Here is a 27817-nt window from a genome sequence, read left to right on the forward strand (position 1 = left end):
TCAAATCATCGTATAAGTACAATTCCTCCATATTTTACAGACTAAAGAAACAAGGCACAGGAAGTTAGATAAATTGCCTAAAGTAACATTGCTATCAAGCATCAAAACTAGAATTTGAATCCAATGAGTCTGAGTCCAAGGCATGGTTTCCATTACTAACTATAGTGGTATGTGTGTTATTTCATATATTTTTTCAGTGTGCATGTAAACATATATTTACATAAAATATCCATCTAGCATTAATTTTATATAATATTTTGCTATTTGCTCCCATGATCAGAGTTGACTTTCTATGTGTAGGGGGGTAACTAAAAATAGCCAATATGCCAGATGCCATATTTTTGGGGTAGTATGTTATGAACTCCTTCATATGTTACTTCACTTGAATGTGTAAAAATGAACCATTAGTGCAATTTTGTAGATCAAAAACCTACAAACCTAATTGATAATTTCACATGATGCAGCACAAAACTTCATTCTTTATATCAGCCAGATTATATTTATATATAATATCAGTCTATTATTCTTTATATAAATAGATAACAATTTACTAAGTCTGTCTTTCATGAGGCAGATTACATAGTTTCCAAGATTTTATTACGATAGATGTCTCCACAGAGATGTATCTTCACACTTGTTTGTATAGTGTATGTATATGATTGGGAACAGAGCACTAGTTTAGGAGAATGGGGAGGGGATTTTAGCCATGTAGACGCCATTAGCCCACCTTCAGCCTCAGTTTTTTGATGTGGAGAATTGAGAAAATAGAAAAGCTATGTAAAATACTATGCAAATACAACTTCAGGATTCTTTCCTTAGCTTTCTCATCTTAGCATTGTCTTTTCCATGTTATACATATGTAGCAATTTTGGAGTTACCAATGAGTGCCTTAAATCTGTAGACAGAGTGTTACTAGGAAAAAAGAAAATCATTGTATGTACTTGTTCATTAATGTTGTATGAGAGTGATATTTTCCCCACTCCAGTTATCACTGATTATTGGTAAAAATCTCAATGTATCCAAGTAAAGGCTTTGTTTTATTCAGGGATCGAAGCTCATTTTTTGTTTTATGAGAAATGAGTAGCCAACTTTTTCAATTTAATTACCTATCCATTCTTTATTAGAGAGTTTACTTACATTATGATTGTTTTGACATAATTTTCATAATTTGAAAAAAATACTTGTAGAAAGCAGAAAAAGAGGGGGGAACCCCACCAAATTTGAATAATGAATGTAATATCTTTTTCTTTTCTTTTAGACAGATTGAATTATCTAGCGTATTTGCATTGATTGTGGTTTTGCATTGATTTAACTTTTTCAAATTAGCATTTCTGACATGTCCTATTGGAAGACTTGAAGGTGATTGTAAATCAGGATTGTTTGGCCCATGGTGCCTACAAAGATTTGTTGGGGAACCGAGAATTATTTCCTCAACATTTTACGTGTTTTAAAAAAGAAAGACCTTGCCATTAAACTCAGGGTGGTGGTGGAGTTCTCCTCAAAAGGCGCTAGCGCCTTGGCTATTTGGAGTGCAGTAGAAATCAGGCCCCAATGATTCCGCTTGGCGGGGGCGCTGGCACCCCTGCACTGCGGCAGGACCTCAGCACTGCGGCAAACAGTTGCGGTTGCGCAGCCAAAGTCGGAGGGGTGGCTAGCTGCGCATGCGCAGGTGGAACTGGTGTGATTAGCCCTGCCGCAGTGACTGGAACACAGAGTGGAGTGGTCGCCGGAGATGCCTGAAGGTCTGTTCTGAGGAGCGGCTAGCAGCGCGATGGAGCGGGCCAGGTCAGCTGTGTGGATGTCTTCCCTTAGAGACAGCCTAGGAAATACTCATTTTGGTTTGTTCAATGTTCCAAGTTTGCCGAACTTGGAGTATTGTTGTATATACTCGGAATCCGGGTCCTAAAGTTCTTTGTTCTGGGGAACTGACTGAGGGTTTGAGGCTTGGTTGTACCTCCTCAGAAAGTGTTCTCTCCATGTCGTGTTGTGTCTTGGCTGGTATATATCACTCTAGTGTGTCCCATCAGATTCTTTCTAGAGTGGCCTTTTGTCCTTGAGATCTGAGGCCATGACTGTGGTTTGGGAGGGTACATTGTGATGGCCGTGGTGTGAAAGGCAGGGGAAGATATGATGGGATAGGATCAGTGGGGAGTCCACAGTACCAAGGAGGGGACGATAAGGTAGGACATACGGTAAAAGTGACAGTGGTATGGGGGGGGGCGGGGTACCAGGGTAGCTACAATGGCGGTGGTAAGGAGGGGTATTTGGGGTGAGGTGTCCACAGTGGTGGTTTTAGTAATGGTGGCCGCCATGGTGGTGGTGGGAGGGAGCTTAAGGTGGGCTGTTCATGGTGTCGGTGGTAGCGAAGGGGTCGCCATGGTGGCCATGCTGTTGGTTCGGCGGTGAGCGAGGTGGCCACTGTTTTAGTGATAATGGAGGGGGTGGCAGGGTGACCAGCAAGGTGATTTTGGTGGCCATGGTGGGCGGGGGCAGCAAGTGACCGTCATGGTGGTGGTAGGGAGGGACTGTGGTGGGGAGGGACGGCGGGGGTGGCTGCCATGAGGGTGATACAAAGAGGGTGGCACATTGAAAAGGGTGACCCACCAGGGTTTATTATGTGTGGGGGCGGCGGAGCAGCCATGCTATTGTTGATGGGAGGGGGGCGATTGGATGGTAGTGGGGGTGGTGATGGTGGTGTATGGGAGCTTTGGCCGAGTGGCCGCCACGGTTGTGGTAGAGTGAGCTTGGTAAGAGGGGGCATTGGGGTGGATGCAGCGGACAGGGAATTTGGTGAAGGCCTGATGCAGTCGTGAGTGGTCCACAGCCCCCAGTTTGAGGAAAAGGGAGAACGTTCAGTTTTCTCTGACCTGAGGCAGTCTTAGGTGTTTGCTGCTGCCCACCGCTCACCTGAAGGGATGGCTGAAGAAATGTTTGTCTGTCATAGTCCCTCGTTTTTGTGGTTTTGGTGTAAGATTAGGGATATGGCGTGCAGAGCTTGCTTTATGAATTTTGTGAGAGTCATGCAGGTTCTGGGCTGTAATACTGCAGAGGTGTCTCTTGTTTGTATTGATTTTCTGCATTCGGAGTAAGGTTTTCGAAAGTCGCTTGGGGGCTCGTAGGGGTCCAGTGCCGCGTCACAAGCATTGTGCGACTCGCGAAAGATGGCTGCCGCTGCAGATGTGCAAATCTGCGCAGGCGCGACAGGGTAGGGGGCAGCCACCCCCTCCCCAGTGCCGCAGTGGGGGGAGGGGTAGTTTATGTAGCCTCTGCCGCGCGGCAATTTCAGCGGCATCCTCAAAGCGTGGTGCTAAGGGGAGGAGGCGGGCAAGAGTGGATAGCCACCCCCTCCAAAGTGCTGCAGTAGGAAAGGGTGCAGGATTTGGGATGCGCAGGCGCAACAGAAAACAGCGTCTCTGCCCTGCAGTGGGGCGGGCACCAGAGGAGGGGGTTTGCGCAGCCTCCGCCTGGTGGGGATGGCTGCCACCCCCCTTCACCTGTCCGCTGTAATGGCTGCTCCTTCCCTGTTGTGCTGCAGTGGCTGGAGGGAAGGAGGACACAGAATTGTTGAGCCTGTACCTTGAGGCACTCCCCCCCCCCCCTTTTCCCCATAAGGTCACTTCCAAGGGGAGAGGACAATGAGGCAAAGGATTTGTATATTCTATGTCTGCGTGGACTGGCAGCCAAGCTGTGCCCCTACCTTTCTATGGTGCTGTAGAAAGGAGAGATGGGGGCCTGGAGGGCAAGAAAGGCAAAGCCATCCTATGATCCACAGTGCTACTGGTGCAGGAGATTTTAAATCTGTGTTCTGACTTTTTAGAAAGGCCCACCTTTTCATTTTCATAGATTCCCTAGGTTGTATTGTGAACAATCTAATTATTGTTAATATTCAGAGGGGATTCAGTAACCCCTTAAACAACTCTCCTTCCTATAACATTTGATTTCCATTTTCCAGATTTGGTCACTCTACACCTGCATCACCTTTAAGAATGTGTTTTATTTCTTAATCTTTGGATATTACTTTCGTGATGTCCCTTTTATGGACAATTTCCTTAAACCGGGCATCAGGGCTTCTCCAGGGTTCTTAGGAGCTGAGAATTGTAAATTTCGTGTGCTCGAGAACAGAGGAGAGCATCAGAAGAGTAGAATGCTACGGGGGTGTGAGTATTGAATTAGGGAATTGTTGCCCCCGTTTTATTTTTAAAGTGATACTTTTGATCGATCAGTTTTGAAGTTGGAGCTACTATGAAAACTTGGTGAGAAAGTACAATTAACAAAGTAACTATTCTAGTATTCCGTATTCCACCTTTTGTGGGAGGCATTTTCAAGTATACTGTTTTTCTTCAGGATTTTGATGGGCTTGCCTTTTCTTTCTTTCTTTCTTTCTCTCTCTCTCTCTCTCTCTTTCTTTCTTTTCTTTCTTTTTTCCCCCTCATCTATCGCAAACAATATGTCTGGTTGTGCTGAGTTGGAATGTAATTAAGGAAAACGTAAACCCAGAAGCCTTGGAAAGCTTGTTGTGGAATCTTTCTGAGTAGTTTTAAAAATAGCAGAAGTCTGGAATTTTGTTGCTCATTTTTCCTACTTGTATACACGTACTGCATCAAATAACTATATTTTGATTTAACTTCTGATCATTTTGGCTATTTGCAAAATGAGTGTGTATTATACTGGTCAGCCATTTTGTAGTTTTTCACTCAGGCTTAGGATCTCAATATGGCGGATCCCTTTGGAAAGACCTCTGAGGTTTCAAGGTCTCTGCTGAGCCTGTTGAATATTTGGCTTAGTATGTGGGCTTTTTGAAAATAATTTTGAAAATGATCAGTCAGTGTGAACCCTTTCTGTGGTTTAAAGTGAGGAAACAGTCCAGGGATTGTTGTATTGCTGTCTAGGGCAAAGTACTGTCTGGTTTGGGTTTATTTAGAGATTATTTTGTATTAACTTGGTTTGCCTACTGCATATGTCCAGTGCTTCTTTGCTGAAATACTTTCTGTATATGTGGTGATGCTACATCTTTATTTCTCCCCTTTACTCTAAATGTGCTCAGATTTGTCTTTTGAAAAATTCCACATTTAAGATGTCAAGGCCTCAAAATTAATCTCTTAATTTTTTTAATTGGAGTTTAGTTGACACAGAATGCTCTATTAGTTCCAGATGTACAACATAGTGGTTCAATAACTCTATGCGTTGTGCTGTGTTCACAAATGTAGTTATCATCTTTCACCATATAGTGCTGTTAATGATATGGTATTTGACTTCCTCTGACTTGTTTCACTTAGCATTAACACCCTCTAGTTCCATTCATCTTGTCAAAAATGGAAAATTTTTACTTTTTATGGCTGAGTAATATTGTATGTGAATATATATGTTGCATCTTTATCCATTCGTCTATGGGCAGATACTTATATGATTGCTTTCATATCTTGGCTATTAAAAATAGTGCCGCAGGCAACGCAGGGGTACCTGTGTCTGTGTCTTTTTGAATTAGTGCTTTTGTTTTCTTTGGGTAAATACTCACAAGTGGAATTACTGAATCATAGGCTATTTCTATTTTTTATTTTATGATGAACTTATATACTGTTTCCCACCGTGATTGCACCAGTTTACATTCTCCCCAAGAATGCAATCAGTAGGTTGTCTGTTTGTTTTGTTGATGTTGTCCTTTGCTGTGAAAAAGCTTTTTATTTGGGTGCAAGCCCTATAGTTTAATCTTGGTTTTGTTTCCCTTGCCAGAGGAGACCCATGTAGAAAAATGTTGCTGAAGCCAGTGTCCAAGAAATTACTGCTTATGTTTTCTCTAAGGAATTTTATGGTTTCAGGTCTGACATTTAGATCTTCAATCTGTTTTGAGTTTCTTACTTTTTGACACTGCACTCTTGTGCTCAGATATATTTAGGAAGAATCCTTGAAGTAATCAGGGCATGAGTATTGTCTCAACCTGACAGGGACAATGAAGTTTTTGATCTTCAGTTTACATTTGGATTTTATTGTGGGTCCCCTTTATCCCCGCCTCTTTTGTGGCCCAGAGCCAGGAAGCTTGAGTAAGAGTTGTTGATGGTTAAGGTTGTCTCCTTCACTAACAAATGTTGGGTAAGGAAGTGATTTCTTTTGCCTCCTAGTTCCTGAATGCTGATGGCTTAGAATTTACTTTTTAATGATACCATGGGTTTTGTTTGAGAGGAACTGACTTTGTTTATGAGATCTGTAGACTGAGATGACCTCATATTTTCTTTTATTTTTCATTCTTGAGATCTTAGTAGTTGAATTTTAATTAAGTTTTTTTTTTCTTTTTTTTGGTAGGATATAAAGCATATTAAATATTTGACAATGTTTAGGCTACTGGGAAAAACATTGTGTGATCTGATCACTTTTAAGTAAGTTGTATGCCTAACGTGGGACTTGAACTCACAACACCAAAATCAAGAGTCCCATACCTGCATGCTCAACCAACTGAGCCAGCTAAGCACCCCATCTTTTTTCCTTTAAATGCTTATTTTCTGAAAGCTGGTTTCTAGGTTGGAAATGCAGTAGGAAGATTATAAATGCAAACACATGTATGCATATTTAGAACAAACTTCTAATGTTATCAAAACACATCTGCTCATAGATGATTTTACATGTAGCTTTAAAAATGGGTCAGAAAATTGAATAATTCGTATGCTGGTTCTTAAATGAACTCAGATCCTTTCATACTGAGCAACTGGTATGAAGGGGTAAAGGAGCTGAACATTTTCATTTTAAAGATTTTTTGGTAATGATGTATTCTTAATTATACTATTAGGTTAATCATAATTGTCCATGAACATAGACCTTTTTATTATATAATTTTAATATAATATTGTATTAAGTATATTTGTGAAGCCATGTTTCACCAGTAAATACTTAATTCCTTTTTGGGACTGAATGACATTCCATCGTATTGAATATACCATACCACACCATATTTTGTTTATCCATTTTTTGGTGGTTGTGCTTTGGGTTGTTTCCACTTTTTGGCTCTTATGATTAATGCTGCTAGGAACAATCACACTCAAGTTAATGTTTTTTTTATTTCATTCCCTCTAGGAGTGGAGTTACTGTGTCAAATGTTAACTATATTGTTCACAATTTTAGGAAGTGCCAGAGGCTGCACCATTTCATGGTCCGACTAGCAATTTCTCCACCTCCTCCTTCACTCCTGAGGTGTGAAGTGGTGTGTTTATAGTTTGATTTGCATTTCCCTAATGACTATAGTGATACTAAGTGTATTTTCTCATGCTAATGGAAATTTGTATGTCTTTGGAAAGCCGTCTGTTCTAATCTTTCACCCATTTTGAAGTGGAGTTTTGTTATTATCAAATTATATACTCTTATCATTTAAAACTCTGATGTACAGATGTGATGTTTAAATGATTTCTCTTGCTTGGTTAGAACATTAAAGTTTTTGAAGCAATAAAGCACCTTGGGCTTACTAGAAAGCTATTTGATTGGATTACTTTGGTTCTAACATGAATTTTAAAATAGCAAAACAATTCAGAGAATTAGCTTTGGGGCTATTTCCTTTGAATTCTGGCTTTCAAATAAGTATGTTGCGTAACTTTTATAAAATGTTTTTCCTTCTATCATTTCTGATTTAACATTTTTAAATTGCAGTTTTAGGAGTGGTTCCTGTAGTTTCTAACATGGAATACCAGGTGCAAGATTTCATGCTTAGATCCATTGAGCAGCCATTTTGTGAGCTGTTCTGCAAATCATAAGATGGTGGTAGCTTATGGTATTAGTTTTACTTTTTTTTTGCTTAAGCATCCCTTTTATCTCTTATTGTGCAAATCCTAGGAAAACAGCATTTGCATAGGAAGTTGCTTAAGTAGAAATTCTATATTTTCAGCTTTATGCTTTATTCTATTCTATAGGATCTATCCTAAAAAGATATTTTCAGACTAGTTTTGAAATCAACATTGCTGTTTTCTCAGGGTTATGCAGGTATGGGTAGTGAGTAGGTCAGTGTATATAAATGTATTTCAGTGAATGTAAAGTTTTAATCTGTACATGTAAAAGTAAGTGGAAATACTTTATTTTTGCTTAACTGATATCATCTTCACCCCACCACACCGTGCTGTTCTCTGACATTAAAGGGCTTCTAAAGGGGAAAGTGGCTTTAGGATAGATCCTGACTGTTGGAAGGTATTCTAATATTACAATTTTGTTTTATTTTCCCCCATTTTTATTGAGACACAATTGATGTATATTACTACTGTACTTTTTTTTTTTTTTTTTTTTTTTTTTGAGAGACAGAGAATGGCGGAAGGGGCAGAAAGAGGAGCAGACGGGATCCCAAGTGCTTGGGACTCTACTCTGACAGCAGAGAGCTTGATGTAGGGTTCAAACTCAGGAACCATGAGATCATGACATGGGAGGAAGTCAGATGGTTAACCAACTGAGACACCCAGGCACACTACTACTGTACCTTGTTTTAATTAGATTATAAGCACTTTAAAATCTTCATCATATTAAATACAGCTCTAAATAAGCCTTTAACTAAGTGGTTATTTTAAAGTTATTGAAGTCTATCAAATAAATTCCGCTTTCTGTTTCAGGGACCGCTTACACCTGAGACGGACCACGGAGCAGCACGTACCAGAGGTGGAAGTACAAGTCAAACGCAGAAGGACAGCCTCACTGAGCAACCAAGAGTGAGTACATTCTGGGTTGAGAACCAGTTTAGGTCATAATTATTTTTCAAATTGGAACAAAGTATAATGCAATGAGGGTGTATTGAAATGAATTTATTAATGAAAGAACCATAGGACTGTAATATAGAAAATATAGCAAAATGGTTAAATTATTCTTAAACATGTGGTACTAATTTCTGTTCAAAAATTTAGTAAAGTGCATTTCTTTTTATCCCATATGTGTATGTGGATTATATCTTCATTAAATTCTACATCTTTCAACTTTGATATTTAAATTATGCCTGTTTTATTTATGTTGTTACTAAACTACTTTTTCTATGTTTGCAAAATGTTCTATGCATTTGATGGAATGCTAATTTATATTTATACTTGGCAATATTCAGATTTTTATTTTTGCTTAGTGCATTTATCCAATTAAAAATTTGAAATGCATGGGGCACCTGGGTGGCTAAGTTTGTTAAGTGTCTGACTTCCGCCCAGGTCATGATCCCATGGTTTGTGAGTTTGAGCCTCACATCGGGCTCTGCACTGACAGTTCAGAGCCTGGAATCTGCTCCAGATTCTGTCTCCCTCTCTTTCTGCCTTTCCACCACTCACACTCTGTCTCTGTCTCAAAAGTAAATAAACAATTTAAAAAAAATTAAAAATTTTTGAAATGTACACATTTTTTCCTTCTCCTTAGTTAGGATATCTACATGTAGATACGCTTTTAAATTTAGATTTCCAGAAGGGGGATTTTAATATAAAATATATCAACATTTTTAATGATCTGATACATACTGAGTATTTATTGGAACTTGTATTTTGTTTCTAATCTTGACAGTATCTGTGGGTGGCATTTTTGGCCCTTTCCCAAAGCTGTTTAATTTTGTTATTTTCCACAATTACAAGTAATAAAAATACATGAGTATAGTCTCTTTAAAACACATAACATTCAGGTAAAAAGTATTCACTTCAACTTACCATCAGTTGTTTCCCATTCCCTCCCTGGAGATAACCCACAGGTATGTAGATGTCTATACTTTCAGATCTTTTTCTGTTTATTCATGTGTATGCACACATGGTAGGGAGAGGAGGAAGGCATACTTGTGATTTGTTTGGCTACATACGTAAGATTTATTGTTCTGCAATCATATATCTTGGGGGGGTCTTTGTATGTCACTGCATATAAATCAACCTTATTGTACAAATTTTAGAGGAGGGGTGGTATGATAACATAATTACATTCATAATTAGCTTACTGATATTTAGGCTGTTTGCATTTATTTTAAAAAAATTTTAATGTTTGTATATTTTTGAGAGAGAGACATAGCACACGTGGGGGAGGGGCAGAGAGAGGGAGACAGAATCCAAAGCAGGCTCCAGGCTCTGAGCTGTCAACACAGAGCTTGAAGTGGGGCTCCAACCCATGGACTTTGAGATCATGACCTGGGCACTCAAGGACTGAACCACCCAGGCGCCCCTAGGCTGTTTTGCATTTCTTAGCTATTATAAACAAAGATAAGGACAGTCAATTTGAAAGTTAATATTCATTATTATTTACATTTTATTTCTCCCTCAAATATAAGGCTTTTTTTTTAAAGCTGTTATAAAATGGCAGTAGCATTTTGTCTCCTATTTTTGTTATTTGCACATTTTACTTGTAGGAATATTGCAATCTATTTTCACTTGTACATTTTAAATTACTGGTGAGGCTAGTGATTTCCTCATTTTCCCTATTTTATTTATTCTACCTGACCTCATTCTTTTATTACATTTTTATTTGGGGAATTACTTTGAAAAGAAGTATTTTATGAATGAATATTTTATATAATTTTTCCTTTATAATAGACTTTTTGCCATGTTAATTTTCTCTTATAAAGTAATGTCTTTTTTAACTGCAAAACTCTTAAAAGTGACATTTTCTTTTTTTTAACTTTTAAAAGTTTATTTGAGAGAGATTGAGATAGTGCAAGTGGGGGAGGGGCAGAGAGAAAGAGAATCCCAAGCAGGCTCCATGCTGCCTGTTCAGAGCCCGATGAGGGGCTCAAACTCCCGAAACCATGACATCGTGACCTGAGCTGAAACCAAGAGTTGGACGCTTAACCAATTTAGCCACCCAGACACCCCAAAAAGTGACATTTTCCCCAGAGTCTCTAGAAGTATTTGAGGTTGTTTAGAGATTGGGGTAGAGGTATTGGGGGGGGTTTCTTGAGGGAGATCTTTTGTTAGTGTTAATGGTTCTATCATATTTGTTATATTTTGTTAGAGCCATTATCTTATACAGGATCAGTGTGCACCAGCATAACAGGTAATCTCTTCCTTATCTTCTTTAAGCATTCCTTAGGTGTCATTTTCTTGTCTGCCTCTTTGGAAACATGTTACTTTTCAAAGAAGAAGTAACTTCATTTCCTGACTTCTTCTGTATATATTATATATAAATACTAGAGGGTGCTAAAATGAAGGAGGGGAATTTTGAGTTAGGGAAATAGTGTAATTTCCCCAGTAACCTCTCTCTGTTTTGAGAGTGTGTGATTATGGGGATGGGTAAGCAGTATGGATATTCTCTAAGCCCTGGTACATATGCTCAGGATTCTCTCAGGATTGGGATATTTGATAGTTATAGTATGTTTATTTTAATCATAATCCATAAATATCCCACCTTTTGCCAAACTAAAAGCCAGTATTCCTGAGAAATTGTGTGTACACCAGTTCTAATGGCTAATGAAGGATTGCTATTCATGTTGCATCCGAGATACAAAATGAAATTGAATAAAAACTAAAACTTTGCAGACAGAACATCCATCCCACAGACCAACCATAACTATTAATAGAAGCTAAGTGATTTGTACTCCTGAAATTGATGGTTAGTCTTTCTTCTAATAGATCTATCAAGTAATCAGTTTTGGATTTGGGGGCTGGTGAATGTCTTTCCTGTTTATTGATGTACTGTAAATTTGAGAGAATTTGGAGATTGGGGCCGGAGAGTCTTCTGGAGAGACCATTTTCTGTACCCTTTCAGATGTTTTTCTAATTTTTTTAAATGTTTTATTTATTCTTGAGAGAAAGAGAGACAGAGCATGAATGAGGGAGGGGCACAGCGAGAGAAGGAGACACAGAATCCGAAGCAGACTCCAGGCTCTGAGCTGTCAGCACAGAGCCTGACGTGGAGCTTGAACTCATGAACCATGAGATCATGACCTGAGCCGAAGTTGGACGCTCAACTGACTGAGCCACCCAGGCGCCCTTCAGATGTTTTTCTAAATTTACATTCTGCATTTCACAAAGTAAATGTTATGTGTACTGCATCTTATTTTCTCAGTTTTACCTTAATCTTCAGTTGGGTTTCAGGTTAAACCCAAAAGAGACACTCCAATAGGAGTTTAAGGAATCAAAAAAACATTTTTTTTGGTTGAAACATGTTTTAAAACCTTATTAGGTCAGGGTATTAGTTGCCATTTGGTAATGAAAGGATTGGAAATGAGAACACCCAAATAAAGATTTAATTATTCATTGATTAGAATGGGACAATTTAAAAGCATGGGCAATGTAATTCAGATTCTCTGGAGTTAATGTAGACTTGACACATTAAGGGTACAGTTCTCCATAAGATGACCCTCAATTGAGATACCAGCTGCAAGCCTCAAAGTTTCTAGGCCACCTGAACTTTTCAACAGCTAGATATAATTCAAAGTTTCCATTATTTTCTCAGGTTCTGTAATTTGTTAGAATGATTCACAGAACTCAAGAAAGCACTATACTTACTATTAAGTTTACAATATGGGATACAAATCAGGATAAGCCAAATGGAGAGACTTCTAGGGCAAGATCTGTAATGTCCATGTCCTTAGGATGTAATAGACACTCAGCACATCAGTGTATAGGTCATCAACCAGGAAGCTCACCAGAACTTTGTGTGCCTTCTATAGTTTTTATTAGAGTTCTAGTACTTGAAATGATTGAATAATTGGCCATTATGATTGAAGTCCATCTCACTCTATGCCATCCCTTCCCAGGAGATCAAGCTCAAAAGCCGCACACTCTAATCACATGGTTGGTCTTTGTGCCTTGGCCAGCCCTTATCCTGAATCATCTTGTTAACATTAATTCAGGTGTGATCCAAGGGGCCCACCACGAATAATGAAGACACACTCCTATCACTTGGTAAACTCAGGTATTTAGAGGTTACTTCTCAGAAACCATGGACAAAGGTTAACACAATTCTTTATTATACAACAGAATGTTTAAACTGTTATTTAAAAACTGGGGCACCTGGGTGGTCCAGTCAGTTGAAGCGTCCGACGTTGGCTTAGGTCATGATCTTGTAGTTCAGGAGTTCCAGCACTGCATCAGGCTCTCTGCTGACAGCTCAGAGCCTGGAACCTGCTTCAGATTCTGTGTCTCCCTCTGTCTCTGCCCCTCTCCCACACACTCTCTGTCTCAAAAATAGAAAACATTAAATTTTTTTAAATGTTATTTAAAAACTATGGAAAATAGTGGAATACCTTTTGTGAAACCTGTTTCCAAATCTAACTGCTATGGAATAGTTATATATATACATACGTACATATACACACACGTGTATATATATACATACACACACACACATCACACACACATACTTAACAAGGGAAGACTTGCTGGTGATTACTTTTTATGCTTGTTTTGTTAGCCAGTAACACTTTGTACATTTCTTCATCATTCTTAGAATCAGATTCACAGCCTGATTACTGATCCATAGGGATAAGTTAAGGGCTTTTCTATGGAATTCCCTTCTGACTAATAGGTAGTCAGTTTACAGTTTGAGACTCTAAAAAGCCTGGGCCCTGGTAGTTCCTTGTTTCAGGTGGTTACTCAAGAGTAAGAGAATGGATGACAGTCTTAACATCTCCTGAAAAATGGCTTAGCAAATGCCTCACTCCTCTTACTAGGGGTTAAAGGATTATTTCCAGATAGGATTGGAAAGTGAGTAATGGATATGGTACTGATGGTGTCTCCAACTTTTTAAAAAAATGTTTATTTAATTTTGAGAGACAGAGTGAGTGGGGAAGGAGCAGAGAGAAAGGGAGACAAAGAATCCCAAGTAGGTTCTGTGCTGTCAGCACAGAGCCTGATGCAAGGCTCAAACTCCTGAACAAGGCGATCATTCATTACCTGAGCCAAGAGTATAACGGTCAACTGACTAAGCTACTCAGGCACTCAAATACAGGGCTTTTTAAACCAAAAGAACTTTTTTTTTTAATTCCTTCAGTAGTATCCTACTTATCCAAAGTGGTAAGTATCCTGTTCCTTGCACATTGCTGTGTACACAGAGACTCCTGTTTCTTCTTAATAGTCTCTTCATAAGGTAATGGCATGCTCTGACCCTAATTGAGGATCTTTTTAAATGTAAGGTCGCCACATTTTCTTTGGTATTGTTATCCATATAAGGCAAATCTCTTTTATATTTATGTGTATTGTGCTCTTGTCATAGGTGTCAGCTCTACCCAAGGCGATCTCAGCAGCAGCAAGTACCTGTGTTGGATTTCCAGGCGGAATTGAGACAGGCATTCTTAGCAGAGACACCAAGAGGTGGTTAAAGCAGTATTGGAACATCCAGGTTAGCTGATTTCCAAGTGAAAAACCAGGTTAGAGCTGATACAGTCATGGTCAGTAATAAATAATGTGCTTGGAGGTCACTTTAGTTATTTGGGATATATTAAAATTTTTTCCTTAAAAATTTCATATTACAAGCAGAAAGTTAAAAAATGTAAAAGCAATAGGATCTTGACATTCTTACCTTGATATTTTACTTTCCCAGTTATACATGCTTGTTAAGTAGTTTTACTCATATCTAAATTCTATTGATTTTTCAAATTAATCTTATATGAACATACTTCATTATAAATGGCTGCTAAATATCTTGTGAATCAATGTTTTGTAATTACCTTTTGTGAGAAACTTCATCTTTTTTCCTGGTAGTTTCAATAAAGCTTCAGTGGACTGCTGAGCATAACCTATCAGATGGAATTATTTCCTCAGATATGCAAATGTGAAAATAAATTGAATCAGGAATATAACCTTAGGGTACATTTTTCTAAACTGTATTACAAAGTATTAGTCTCTTTTGCCCTGAAAATAATAAGAGTGCCTGATGACGCTATACTTTTACCTGCATTGGTTGTTTTAACTACATATCATTTGTGCCTACTGAATTATAAATATACATCACATTCTTAAATAAGCTAAATAATTTCCCATGCATATTTGCTAACGATTCCTTTTTTGTTTTCTCTTTTTTCACTTTTGTTTTCAACAGTGTAGTTGAATCAGCTGATAATGTATCAGTGTATTTGATTCAGCTGACAATGTAATAAAATATTATCCATGATTTTTTCACTGTGATGTAGATTTATTTACAGTCTGTCTTTCTATGTTTTATGTGACCTTAAAATTTTAAGATTTGAATGACTCCAAGGGTTTAATACACTTTTTAGAAACTAGGAGAGAAAGGGACCTTTTGGATGAATTTTCTTCTAGATTTTATTTCTATTTTTATGTATTACCCCACAACTCAAATTAATTAGACTTGTTTGTAGCTACTATTTTGACTTTTACAGCAAAAGAGAAAAAATGTAAGTTTTCTGAGAAAAATTCTCCCCTGCTGAATCCTTTACTCCACATTCTCCAGTAATAATAACCTGGAATTGATTGTAAGGCAGTGGAATTGATTCAGGCAGTAGAATCTGATCATTGTCCCCAGCTGTTCTCAGAGTAGGGCCATCTTTAAATGACTCTGAACAATTGATTTTTTTTTTTAACCAGGAATGTTTTGGCTTCTCAGTGCATTTCATATACTCTTGTAAGTTCCTAACTATAATTTTATTTATTTATTTATTTACTTACTTACTTACTTACCTACCTTACTTACATGAGGCTTGAACTTACCTCAAGATCAAGGGTCACATGCTCTATTGACTGAGCCAGCCAGGTACCCCTATTATTTAAATCCTACATTATAATCTATCTGCAAGTACAATTTTCTGATGTTATGTTTTATTCTAGTCCCAAGTGCTAGTTAAACAGCACTCATTTACTAGGATTATTCTACAGCAGAGATTGTTAAAGTATCTGACCCACTCACTGTCTGTTTTTATAAAAAAAAACAAATTATTGGCACACAACCAAGTAATCGTATTTATGTATGGTCGGTGGCTGTATTTGGAATTACAGCAACAGACTAGAATAGTTGTAACAGATTAAATGGTAGGCAAAGCCTAAAATTAATCCTCTTCCTTAAAGTTGACTGGCATCTTAGAGAACCACATTCAAAGATGAAAATACCAGGTTGGGACAATGGATGAGTGGTGATACTATAGAATGTTGTAAAGAAAAAGGGGTTATAGGAAAGAGTGTATATAAATGAAGTAAACATTACAAGGTAGAGAATCAGATGAATTTCTGGGATGAGGGTCAAATCTAACAATTAGTCTAAGGAATAAATGTAGATGGGTAGGTTTTTAAAGATATTTTAACAATTGATATGCTTCCTTTTTTCCTATAAAAATCTAAAGCATCCAAGTGATAGCCAAGAAAAATGTGAAAGTAAACCAAAGATTTTTAAACCTACCATAAGGTTGAATTTTCTTTCATTTTGCCCATTTTCTTTTTTTAGTTGGAATCATGCTTTTAACAAACTTATTTTGTATTTATTCCACTTAAATGTATATCATTAATGTTTCCTCATTTTATTATTGCTCATAATTATGATTTGTTATGAATAAATGACAGTTCATTCATTATTTACTTTTCCCTTGTACTTGTTTTTTTTTCCTAGTTTTACTATGCTGTTATAAACATTAGTTCTGTATTTTAAAGATATATTTGGTATGTTAAATTTATTAGGATAAGAGTCTAGGATAAGGACTGCAGGGTATAAATATTAGTATGACTCTTAAATGTTTTGTTCCATTGCTGACAGCATCATAAGCATTGTTGATTTCCATTTAGAACAATTACTACTAGTGCTAGTTTCTCAGTACCATCTGTGGTGCCTTTTTTTTCTTTGACAAATAAACAGTTCCAAAAAAGGAAAATTGTGTGTGCACGTGTGTGTGCGTGTGTGTTGTGTGTGTGGGATTTAAACTGGCCTTGCTTTCTGGATGAATATTGTCCATTTGTTTGTGTTACCTCCTTTTACTTGTTAAGCTTTTTTGTATATTTTTCTGTGAAGGGTGTGCTATTTTACCAGATTTGAATGAGCACTAATGCATTACCATTATTATATGGTTTCTGATTTGCTTTATGTGACTTGGCTACGATTGACCATCCTTCTTTTTTAATGTTTATTTATTTTTGAGAGACCGAGCACAGGTGGGGGAGGAACAGAGAGAGAGGGAGACACAGAATCCAAAGCAGGCTCCATGCTCTGAGCTGTCAGCACAGAGCCCGATGTGGGGCTCGAACCCACGAACTGTGAGATCATGACCTGAGCTGAAGTCTGACACTTAGCAGACTGAGCCATCCAGGTGCCCCAACCATCTTCCCCTTTCACTTTTTTTTTTTTAAGTTTTGTCATTAGAAAAGTTCCCAAAAGTTTAAGAACTTCTGTGGAAAATCTTACAATGTTTGAGTCAGGGACTTGGGCCATTTATTTGCTTATGTGCCTTTTGATGTAAGGAGATTTATCATAACTGCCAGTTCATCAGTGCATTATGATTTTGCTACTCTTTTCCTTTTCATGAGGCATTTTGCTGTCATTTGTTGTGAAGATATATTTGATCAATCTCCAAAGTAATATATCATTTTCCTGTTACAAGGGTTCATGATTATAGTGTACTAAATTTAGGGATAAGAGATAACTTTCTAATTTCAGGTCCTATTCATTAGGGGAAGTCTTTCTTAACCACTCTAGTCAACCCCTTTTCTGAGTTGTAATGTGTATGTATATTCCTTATTTTATACAAAATATTTTGTATCATATTACATGTCCCATATCCCCAGTTCTCTAGGTCTCCAGTTCTTTTTTTTTTTTTTTTTAAGATTTTTTGGGAAATCAGTATTTATTTTTTGTTTTAGTGTTTATTTTTGAGAGTGAGCACGTACAGATGAGCTGGGGAGGGCCAGAGAGAGGAGGAGACAGAGGATCTAAAGCAGGCTCTGTGCTGACAGCAGAGAACCCGATTCAGGGCTCAAACTCACAAACTGTAAGACATGACCTGAGCCAAAGTAAGATGCCTGACCAAGTGGACCACCCATGTACCCCTCCAATTCCTTAGTCTGTAACTCATATGTCGAGGTGCATTTTTATACTTGATAACTAGTTAACAACGTTTAGTAGTTGTGGAAGGGGTTTAGAAACTCAGGGTAGATGAAGGACAGAAGCAGGACTGACTGGCTTTCCCTTTTTATTCTTCTGCTATACAATTGTTCAAATTTATTGGTTTCTTACAGCTAAACTATGAATTAGGTCTGATAGTTGTGTGTTGTTCACTGAAATGTCAGGTAGGACAGAACATTTCAAACTGAGACTGATGGGAAAATCCGTATTCTCAAATCTTTTTGGCATCTGAAGGTAAAAAGTTTTGTTTTGAATTTTAAATTTTTACTGGAGAGGTGTCACCTTAAATGCACACTTGATGCTGGTTTCCATTGCATTAATCCTTGTAAGATACCTTTCTGTGATTACATTTTTTTCCCTTAAATGAAATCTTGAAATCTAGCCCTACCATCTTTTAATTTTCTAATAATCACTGTCTTGTGGCTAAGTATTTGGTAGCATATCTCCATTGTTGATGGTAAAAAGGGTATGCTCCAGTAATAGTATCTTATTGAGTGGTTAGCTTTTTTGTTTTGTTTTGTTTTGTTTTTTTGCACTAACGGTGATATAAAAAGCAGTGTTACAAACTTTCCACGTTATTGAAAGATCCTGACATTTTGCATTTTAACCAGCTTTACTAATGTATAATGTATATACCATAAAAAATCACCGAAATTTTTGTAAATTTACTGACTTCAGCCATTGCCAGGAACTCTGAGAACTTTCCATTTTCAGAGTAAGGTCCCTTATGCTCATTTATATACATTCCCTGTTTCTACCCCCAACTTCAGGTTACCACTTATTTACTTTCTGTTGCTGTGAATTTTTTTGTTTCTATTTTTTTTTTCTGTTTCTGTAGATGATTTACTTTCTGTTACTGTGGATTGCTGAAGATTTTAAATCTTAGTAGATATAAAAAATGAAAGTAGCTAATGACTAGAGGTAAAAAATATGTAAGTATTCTTGAATTTAGACTGCTTTATAGATAATCCTGTCAGAATTCAGAACATCTATATTATAGACCTTAAACTACTCCTGTGAGTTTGGGTTACAAACTACATTGATTTGGGGAGAGGAGGGCATGCCAGTCTGCTGATTTGAACAGATCTTTTGAGATCATTACATGTCAGTTTTATGCAAAACATTAAGTCATATACAATGTTGGATGCTGTAAAAGGGGGTATCCTTGATGTCATTGTATCTTTGAAGACCTACATTGGGTAGATGGGGAAAAGAGACAAGTTTATAGATATTATAGTCAGTTATGGTAAATGTTGGAGAAGTATGGACAGTGTTAAGGACAGTATAGGCAGAAAGTCTTTAAGAAAAAAAATGCGCAAAAAGTGCATGATAGTTTGCATTTGGAGAACAAAGGTTAGGAGATATTCTAATACCAGGAATTTATTTTTTAGAAAATCTGATACTCCAAAATTCTCATAATGTACTTAACTGCCATCAAAATTTTGTAAATATAGGGAAACCTCTTTTCTACATCTTACCTATTCTTACTGAACTCTTTCTTTCATACCATTCTGTTCTCTTTTGATCGAGTGTCATGTAGTTCCACATGGAAAACTGTCCTCAAAACATTTCTTTTACCTTATTGTTTTGATGTTATGGTTCACAACCACTATTTTGATGATTTTATTTTCACATCCTAAAATACAGGATTTATAATTTACTGAATCAGTATACTTAGCTGTTTGCAAAATGTCTCCATTGAAGACAGAGGACAACAAGTTTACTGAAAATGTTTGTATTATTAAAAATAAAATTATGTCAGATTTTGTTTATGATACTAGGCTGCTTTTTTGCATAAAACCAAATTCCCATTCAAGAGTAATATAATTTGTGTGTTTGCTTTCTAAATAAGTATAACTAGTAGTTTGAGATTTTTTTTCTAGTTTTGATTTGGTTGCCATACTCAGTAAGAGGAGTTTCCTTAGTATGTTGGGAAAAATGATAACACTGTTATAATCATGTTCTTTTGATTGCTAAGAAAATTACCTATATATCCGTATAAGCAAGTAATCAGTTGTTTTATGCTCTACTTTAACATAGGACGTCATAAGCAGGTACATGATAATGCAGTTGGTTCTTGGTAAAAAAATTATTTATAATTACTTTGAAGAGGTTTTGGCAGGGTCAAGGAGGGGGATTTTGAGGTTGAAAACCTTTAGGTGGCTTAGCTAAGAACAAAATTTTAACTAATTCAGGAGAATAATTCAGATGGCTATGAAGCTTAGGGATATATCAAAATGTTGAAGTTGAGATGATGGGTTAACTTAGGATCAGAGAATGAAGCACCACCTAAAGTAAGGATGAAAAAAGAAAACACTACATTTTTTGGAATGGAAAATGAAAGTGATTTTTTAGACATTTAAAAATGTCTGCATAATATAAAAATTTAATAAACACTGTCAATTTTAAGTGTGTAAAATGTGGAAGTTAAGGTGAAGGAATAGTGAAATTTGGTGTTCATGTGGTGGGTATGGAACATGGGAGGTGTTTTTAAATATGTCTGTTATGGTGATTTTCATGCAAAATTGTCTGCCTGTTTTTAAACATGGTAGATTGCAGTGCAGCTAGATCATGCTTTCCTCTGCAGGCTCCATCTACTGTTTGAAGCTTCTGCCCCAAGCTTGCATTGTTTGTAGGAGAACCTGCGTCATACCTTTATCTGTAGCCTTCCCTTAGGTATTAAGAATCCTGAAACCTTTCTTCGGACATTGGATTTGGTGGAACAGCAACCATGGTAAGATGTATATTAAGGCAGAAGGGTGAAAAGCTACTGAAAGGGCCTAACATAATAGTTTACCAGAGTGTGGGGTGTCTTTGTGTTCTTGATGTTAGAGACAAGAAATCAATCTTTAGAGATGGCATCTCATTGTGTGGAATATCAACTGAAGAAGAGCTATATCCCTTTTCCTATTTTAGTGATAAAATGATTTGGAAAATATCTTTTTTTTTTTTTTTTTTTTTAGTTTATATATTTGTTTTGAGAGAGAGAGAGAGAGAGAGAGCAAGAGGGCCATGCAGAGAGGGAGAGAGAAGCCCAAACAGGCTCTGTACCGTCAGTGCAGAGCCCTACACAGGACTTGAACCCACAAACTGAGATCATCACCTGAGCTGAAGTTGGCCCTAAGCCACCCAGACACCCTAGTTTGGAAAACATCTTAAGAGGAGGGATCTTATATGTGAGAAAATACAGAAGAGAGCTTTGGTCATGATTTACATGATTTACAATAATAACGGACCATCCTGAAGATGGAGGACCCTTACTTAGGTTACAGTAGACATGAAACGGAGGGGGGCACCTGGGTAGCTCAGTTGATTAAGCGACTGACTGCGGCTCAGTTCATAATCTCGCAGTTTGTGAGTTCGAGCCTCATGTCGGGCTTTGTTCTGACAGCTCAGAACCTGGAGCCTGCTTTGGATTCTGTGTCTCCCCTCTCTCTACCCCTCCCCTGCTCATGCTCTGTGTCTCTCCATCTCTCAATAATAAATAAACATTTTTTTTAAATAAAAAAAAGAAAATGGAGGGATTTAGGACATTGGGCTTAGGTAAATACACACACAATTAGTCTGTCAAGAGATACAGCATCCTAATCAGGTTTGTGGTTCTATTAAAGTTTAGATAATTGAGAGCATGTATTCTGTTAAAGTTTAGATAGTTGAGAACATGTATTCTCAACAGGAAGGATATCCCAAGGCAGCAAGAGTTGATTTTGAGAAGTGGAAAGAATATTTGATTTTACAATGGCTTATGGTGTTCCAAAGGACCACAGGATATAAATACAGATACAATATTATCAACATTTTAAAATTTCAGTGGAGTGGGTGATTTAGGATAAAATTTGTAAAATTTCAGAGAGAGAAAGAGGGCATGTGTGCCCACAAGTGAGGGAGAGGCAGAGAGAATCTTTTTTTTTTTAAGGTGTAAGAATTAGTGGCCTATTTTTTATTTATTGTTTATTTATTGAGAGAAGAGGGGGAGGGACAGAGCGAGAGAAAGAGAATCCCAAGCAAGCTCTGCTTAGTCAGTGCAGAGCCCAATGTGGGTCTAGGTGTCGAACTCACATACCGTGAGATCATAAGCTGAGCAGAAATCTGGAGTCGGACACTTAACCAACTGAGCCACCCAGGTGCTCAGAGAGAGAGAGAGAGAGAGAGAATTTTTTCTTTAAAGTTTTTATTTATTTTGAGAGAGAGAGTGAGAGCAAGTGGGGGATGGGAAGAGAGAGGGAGAGGGCGAGAATACCAAGCAGGCTCCTCACTGACAATGCTAGGCTTGAACTCACAAACCATGAGATCATGACATGAGCTGAAGTCAGATACTTAACTGACTGAGTCACCCAGCTGCCCCACGATAAAAATATTTTTAAAAAGTGCCTTAGTAGGGTAAATGAAACCAAAACAAGTTTGAGAAACATTGATCCAAGTTCTGAGTAGGAGGAGATACAGGGTTTGATATAACTAGGACAGAGGCCTTTGGGGAACTAAATAGTGGTTTGTATTTGCATTGGGTTGATGGGAGTTGGAAAATTTTTTTGATGGAGGTAGCAATTTCCCACTGTTTGGATAGATGTCTAGGGAAAAAGAAATAGTCCACAGGGTCAAGTGTTCTGAAGGAGGGTGGAATTTGGGATTAGAATTGGGAAAGGAGAGGAATCAGAATACTAAAAGGAAACTAGATTTGTGAATCTGATGGGGAAGAAATAGGATGATGGGAAACTGCATAGTCATTCTGAGAAGTAGAGGGTTCCACAGAGTAGAGTTGACCTGGGTCTAAATTTGGTCCAGTATCTTGACTGTGAAGGTATTTTTGGAGACAACATGGGAGGGAAGATGTGTTAAGGAAACAAAGTTTGGATTGATATAGGAGTGGGGAAGAAATGGTGGGGAGGGTTATAAAGTAATTGCAGACAGCTTTTCTTACTCATTTCAGACTGTGGGAAAGAGCAGCAAGATGCTGCAACACATTGACTATAGAATGCGATGTATCCTGCAAGATGGCCGAATCTTCATTGGCACCTTTAAGGCTTTTGACAAGCATATGAACTTGATCCTCTGTGATTGTGATGAATTCAGAAAGATCAAGTAAGACCACTTTGGGTTTGGATAATGGGATATTGAGGGAGAGGATAATCGGAGTAAGGGATTATAGAGGGTAACTGAAGGAGGTAGGGTTAGTCTGTTTTGTAACCTCTTGGCCTAGAAGATCAGAGTCTCCCAGTATTTTTTTTTTAATGTTTATTTTTGAGAGAGAAAGAGAGACAGAGGATGAGCAGGGAAGGGGCAGACAGAGAGACACAAAATCTGAAGCAGGGTCTAGGCTCTGAGCTGTCAACACAGAGCCCGACGCAGGGCTTGAACTCATGAACCACGAAATCATGACGTGAGCCAAAGTTGGATGCTTAACTGACTGAGCACCCAGGTGCCCCTACAGTCTCCCAGTCTTGAAGTCATTGTATTTACACTACTGTTTTAAGTTTGCAAACACAGTTATGAACTGAACTTGGAATAGAACTGTACTGTATGAGCAGAGTATCAAGTTATATTTATTTAAAAAGTTAATAAATCTTATTAATAGGTTAAGTTCTGTAGCATTCCTTTGGACTGAAGGGATCTTATGAATAACAATTTACTCTTCATGGTTGAGGAGTTAGGATATGATTAGAATACTCTAGGCCAGATTTAACATTTGTTCAGCCAGCCTCTTTGCATGCACCTTGTTTTGTCAAAATCGTCATGTTCAGTGTTGACCTGGTGTCAATTCTTAACCCTCTTCTATTATATTTTTGATTTGCCCATTTAATTTCTTCAGGAATATCCTGTGTGCTTGTACCTTACCACATTAGGCTTCCCTCTTTGTACCTGTGACTAGGGAGCTTCCTTTCACAGAGCACTGTTGACCCTCTGCAATAAGATCACAAGAATTGGTGGATCTTAGTGGCATCCTACTTCCATTCAGTTGACTTTTCATTCAGAGTATTTGAGTTGGTATTTGTAATATCTCTGGACACTCAAGATGGCTTTGTTTTTTATCATGGGGCAGAACTTACAAGGTATCACTCTTGACTCTTGGCTCCATTTAATTTATTGCCACAGTCTATGATATACTATTCAGAATTTTAATTTGCCCACTTCACTTAGGTTTTATTAAAAATGAAGAAAAAGGTAGGTGATGCTCACCTTCACCTGCCTGCTGTAGTCTGTTCCTCTCAGGCAAATTTGAATAGAATTCATAACATATGCTTTATCTTTCCCTTTTCATGTATTCTCAGTCTCCTTCCTGTGCAACAAGTAGGGTTATATCAGAAATTCTAAGATGGTGAATGTTTCAGTGTTATTTTTTTTGTTTGTTTAAATAATCTAACTTTTTACTGAAAATAAAATAAACCCGTATGACATTGATAAATACTGAAGGCATTTGATGAGAACTTTAGCCATATTAATTTCTCTGTTTAACATCTTTCACTAAGTTATGGGGATAATTTCACATGGATAATGCTTTAAAATTGTGCATTTTTCTCTGTGATAGTACTCACAGTTTTTGAATGATATTGTGTCAGTAGCTTTTAAGTATGTAGATTTTTGCTTCTGACCATTGTGACTTTGTACAGAGTTTTTTTTTTTTAATTTTTAAGATTTCCCATGGTTATATAAGTGATATAAAGGCCAGGAGTACAACAGTGTCTCTAATTCAAAGCCTGTTTTTTCTTTATCATTTGGTATGACCTCATTGTTCCTGTTCCCATTTTAGTTGTCTGTCACCCAGATTTACTTAGTTGAAAATGATTTAAAAAACATACTTCCCATTTTAACATGAAAACACATTTTTGAAAGTTTTAGCCATATCATATTCATCTGAGTTTCATGAATAAGAAATTAGTTTTGCTGTAGTATAACATTGAGGGAACATTCTGGAAAATTTTAATAGGAAAAGGGCTTTAACATTTACCCTTATATGTCAGTGAGTCTAGTGTTTTGTTTTTGCCTTTGTTTTGTCATAACTTAGTAATAGCATGAATATATTGCCATCAATTATTGTCATGTGTATGTGTTATTAAGGTGAAATGTAAATATTTTAGTGAGTGATCCCTAACTTACCTTACTAAAATTTGTTTCTGCTCTATAGGCCAAAGAATGCAAAGCAGCCAGAACGTGAAGAGAAGCGGGTTTTGGGTCTGGTGTTGCTACGTGGGGAGAACTTGGTCTCCATGACAGTGGAAGGACCACCCCCGAAAGATGTAAGGAGTACATAGGGCAGGACAGAACATTAGTGTGGAAGGGCATAACATTATTTGAGATGATGCTAAATCAAGGTACAATGAGGCACAATAAATAGTATACATTTGTTGAATAAAATGTGCCGAGCACTTAATGTCAGTTCTTACTTGTCTGTATTTCAAGATTAAGGACTTTCTAAAGAGTTATTCTGTGGGTTGGGTACTACCTAGATAAGGTTAGAAGGGTCTTATTTGTATTCACAGTTTGACAGGTGTACATTTAATCTGCTGAATGCCTCCATGGTACACTTGTCTATTGCTGTGAATATAGAACTAATATAAGATGGGTGGTAGGAAAAATGGTGGAAAGCAGTGATCTTTTAGGAATAAGATTATTGATAACTTTGGTAAATCATTTGATTTCAAACTAATTTTTCTTGTTTCAGACTGGCATTGCTCGGGTACCTCTTGCTGGAGCTGCAGGGGGTCCTGGGGTTGGCAGGGCAGCTGGCAGAGGAGTGCCAGCTGGTGTTCCAATTCCCCAGGCTCCTGCTGGATTAGCAGGCCCTGTCCGAGGGGTTGGGGGGCCATCCCAACAGGTGAGGAACTAGGAGGTTTTATATTATTGAGAGAAAGTGCCCAGAGGCAGAGTAGATTTAAAAGCCTGAGTGCACATCTTATACTATGTAAGCAGCATACGCTATAGAGAGTGATGAAAGACAGATATACATTAGGAGGGGAAAAGATTAAAGAAAGCCACCTTGGTAAGAGTTACTTACCAGTATTGGTAAGTAAAGAGAAATATGGCTGGGTAAACCAGAGTTGAGAAAATGTAAAAGGACTTACTAGATTAAAATAGGGCATGTTAGGTTTAAAGGAGGATGTGTTAGTGCCAAGATTTTTTTAATGAAAATAATGGAAGAAGTAAAAAAAAATGCTATTATTTCATATTTAATAAGCTGTGGTATTCACCATTTATTTTGTATGTGAATAATGAGAGGATGTGCCTTACCTTTACTGTATCTGACCATGCCTCCTCAGGTAATGACTCCACAGGGAAGAGGCACTGTAGCAGCTGCTGCAGTTGCTGCTACTGCCAGTATTGCTGGAGCCCCAACTCAGTACCCACCAGGACGGGGGACCCCACCCACTCCTGTGGGCCGAGCAACACCACCTCCAGGTAAGGAATCCTAAGGAAGTAAGAGAATTTGGTTCTCAGATATATATAGGTGTTTTGTGAAAACATTGTATCATCTTGAGGAAGTGATAACTAAAAATACCATAAGAAGATACTGAACAAAGAACCAGCCCTTTAAGTACCTCACTAGTTGCTTGGAGTATATTTCCTACTTTTAAACAATACTTTTTAATGAAAATCTGTGGACTCTTGTGTTGAGGATGGCTTATGTGGTAATGGTAATGGTCCAGGAGAAATTCTTCAACTCTCTGCTTAATATTTAGACCCATTTCTTTAAATACTGTTTTGTGTTTTATTCTGTGTTATTTGCTGAGTTTATTTATGAGGACTTTATTTCTGCCATTTTTCTTTTCTAGGCATTATGGCTCCTCCACCTGGTATGAGACCACCCATGGGCCCACCAATTGGGCTTCCCCCTGCTCGAGGGACGCCAATAGGCATGCCCCCTCCAGGAATGAGACCCCCACCACCAGGAATTAGAGGTGAGTGGTTATACTTCTGCACAGTGGTGCCAGCCGGGCCCTTGAATATTTATATGATGTTTTTCTAATGGTCCCATGGAACTTTGCTTTTTTTTTTTTTTTTACAGGTCCACCTCCCCCCGGAATGCGTCCACCAAGACCCTAGGATACTATTGATCCTTCTTAAGTCATTTTTTTCCCTGCAATGTCTCTTGTGAAACTGTGTAAAGTGTTTGTGAGCTTTTGTTCCCTCTTTGCTGCATTAATATTAGCTAATAAAATGCACAGAGCAATTAAACTGCAAGGTACTGCTGTATGTTGTACATTTTTTTTTGCCTGTTGACTTTGTTGAGGTCAGAATGAAGACTGGGATTTTTCTGGTCTTAAAGTTATTATGGATGAGGTGAATTCTGTTAAGCAATGCATTTAAATAATTTTCTCTTTAATTCTTAAGATAAAATGGTTGTGATACCTGATTAAGCTTCCCAGCTTTCACTTTGTGCATTGACTGATATCTGTCAGTAACCTTGACACAAGAAAACTCTTGACCGGGGTTTAAGTGACTGGGCTAAGACTTACACATGGCCTCCTCCACTTTAATGTGCCGTACATACCTGAAGGGAAGAAGGGATGGAATGAAAGGCCTTGTAAGGCCACCTATGGAAGGAAACTGGTACTATATCAGACTTTGTTCATTAAATCAAAGGATTTGGATTGGAGATACTACTTTTCTTGGAAGTTTACCTCAGTTGATCAGCTCTTGTAGTGTTTTTGTGCTTTGCGTGATCAAAGTAGGTGATGTGATTCTGGAATAATCATCACAACCTACCAGTAAGTATTTACTTACACATTGTTAAAACTAGAGGAGATTTCATATTTGAGATAGGTTGTTACTTAAAATAAAGGCGACTTATAACCTAAAATGTCATTGACACTATTGAGCACAAATTATATCCAGCTGTATCACTTAGTGTTATACT

At 37.7% G+C, this 27817-nt stretch overlaps 2 protein-coding genes across 5 annotated transcripts; both read left to right on the forward strand.

Annotated features, from left to right (window-relative positions):
- The first annotated feature begins 1670 nt into the window (after positions 1-1670).
- SNURF (SNRPN upstream reading frame) lies at positions 1671-20639 on the forward strand. Of its 4 annotated transcripts, none has more exons than XM_030317566.1 (4): positions 1671-1785; positions 8574-8669; positions 14122-14247; positions 14947-15024. In XM_030317566.1, exons 1-3 carry the CDS (start codon positions 1772-1774, stop codon positions 14225-14227), a joined length of 216 nt encoding a protein of 71 aa, XP_030173426.1. In that variant the 5' UTR covers positions 1671-1771; the 3' UTR covers positions 14228-14247; positions 14947-15024. The 4 variants fall into 4 exon arrangements, with proteins under 4 accessions (XP_030173426.1, XP_030173423.1, XP_030173425.1 ...); XM_030317563.1 differs by lacking the exon at positions 14947-15024 and adding an exon at positions 20555-20639 and having other exon boundaries at positions 1672-1785; XM_030317565.1 differs by having other exon boundaries at positions 1672-1785; positions 14122-14275.
- On the forward strand, positions 20615-27141 carry SNRPN (small nuclear ribonucleoprotein polypeptide N). The gene is made up of 7 exons (XM_030317562.1): positions 20615-20701; positions 22895-23046; positions 25088-25199; positions 25625-25777; positions 26220-26358; positions 26733-26858; positions 26966-27141. Exons 1-7 carry the CDS (start codon positions 20699-20701, stop codon positions 27001-27003), a joined length of 723 nt encoding a protein of 240 aa, XP_030173422.1. The 5' UTR covers positions 20615-20698; the 3' UTR covers positions 27004-27141.
- Positions 27142-27817: the final 676 nt, after the last annotated feature.

Source organism: Lynx canadensis, chromosome B3 (assembly GCF_007474595.2).
Source record: "Lynx canadensis isolate LIC74 chromosome B3, mLynCan4.pri.v2, whole genome shotgun sequence".
In the NCBI taxonomy this organism is placed as follows: domain Eukaryota; kingdom Metazoa; phylum Chordata; class Mammalia; order Carnivora; family Felidae; genus Lynx; species Lynx canadensis.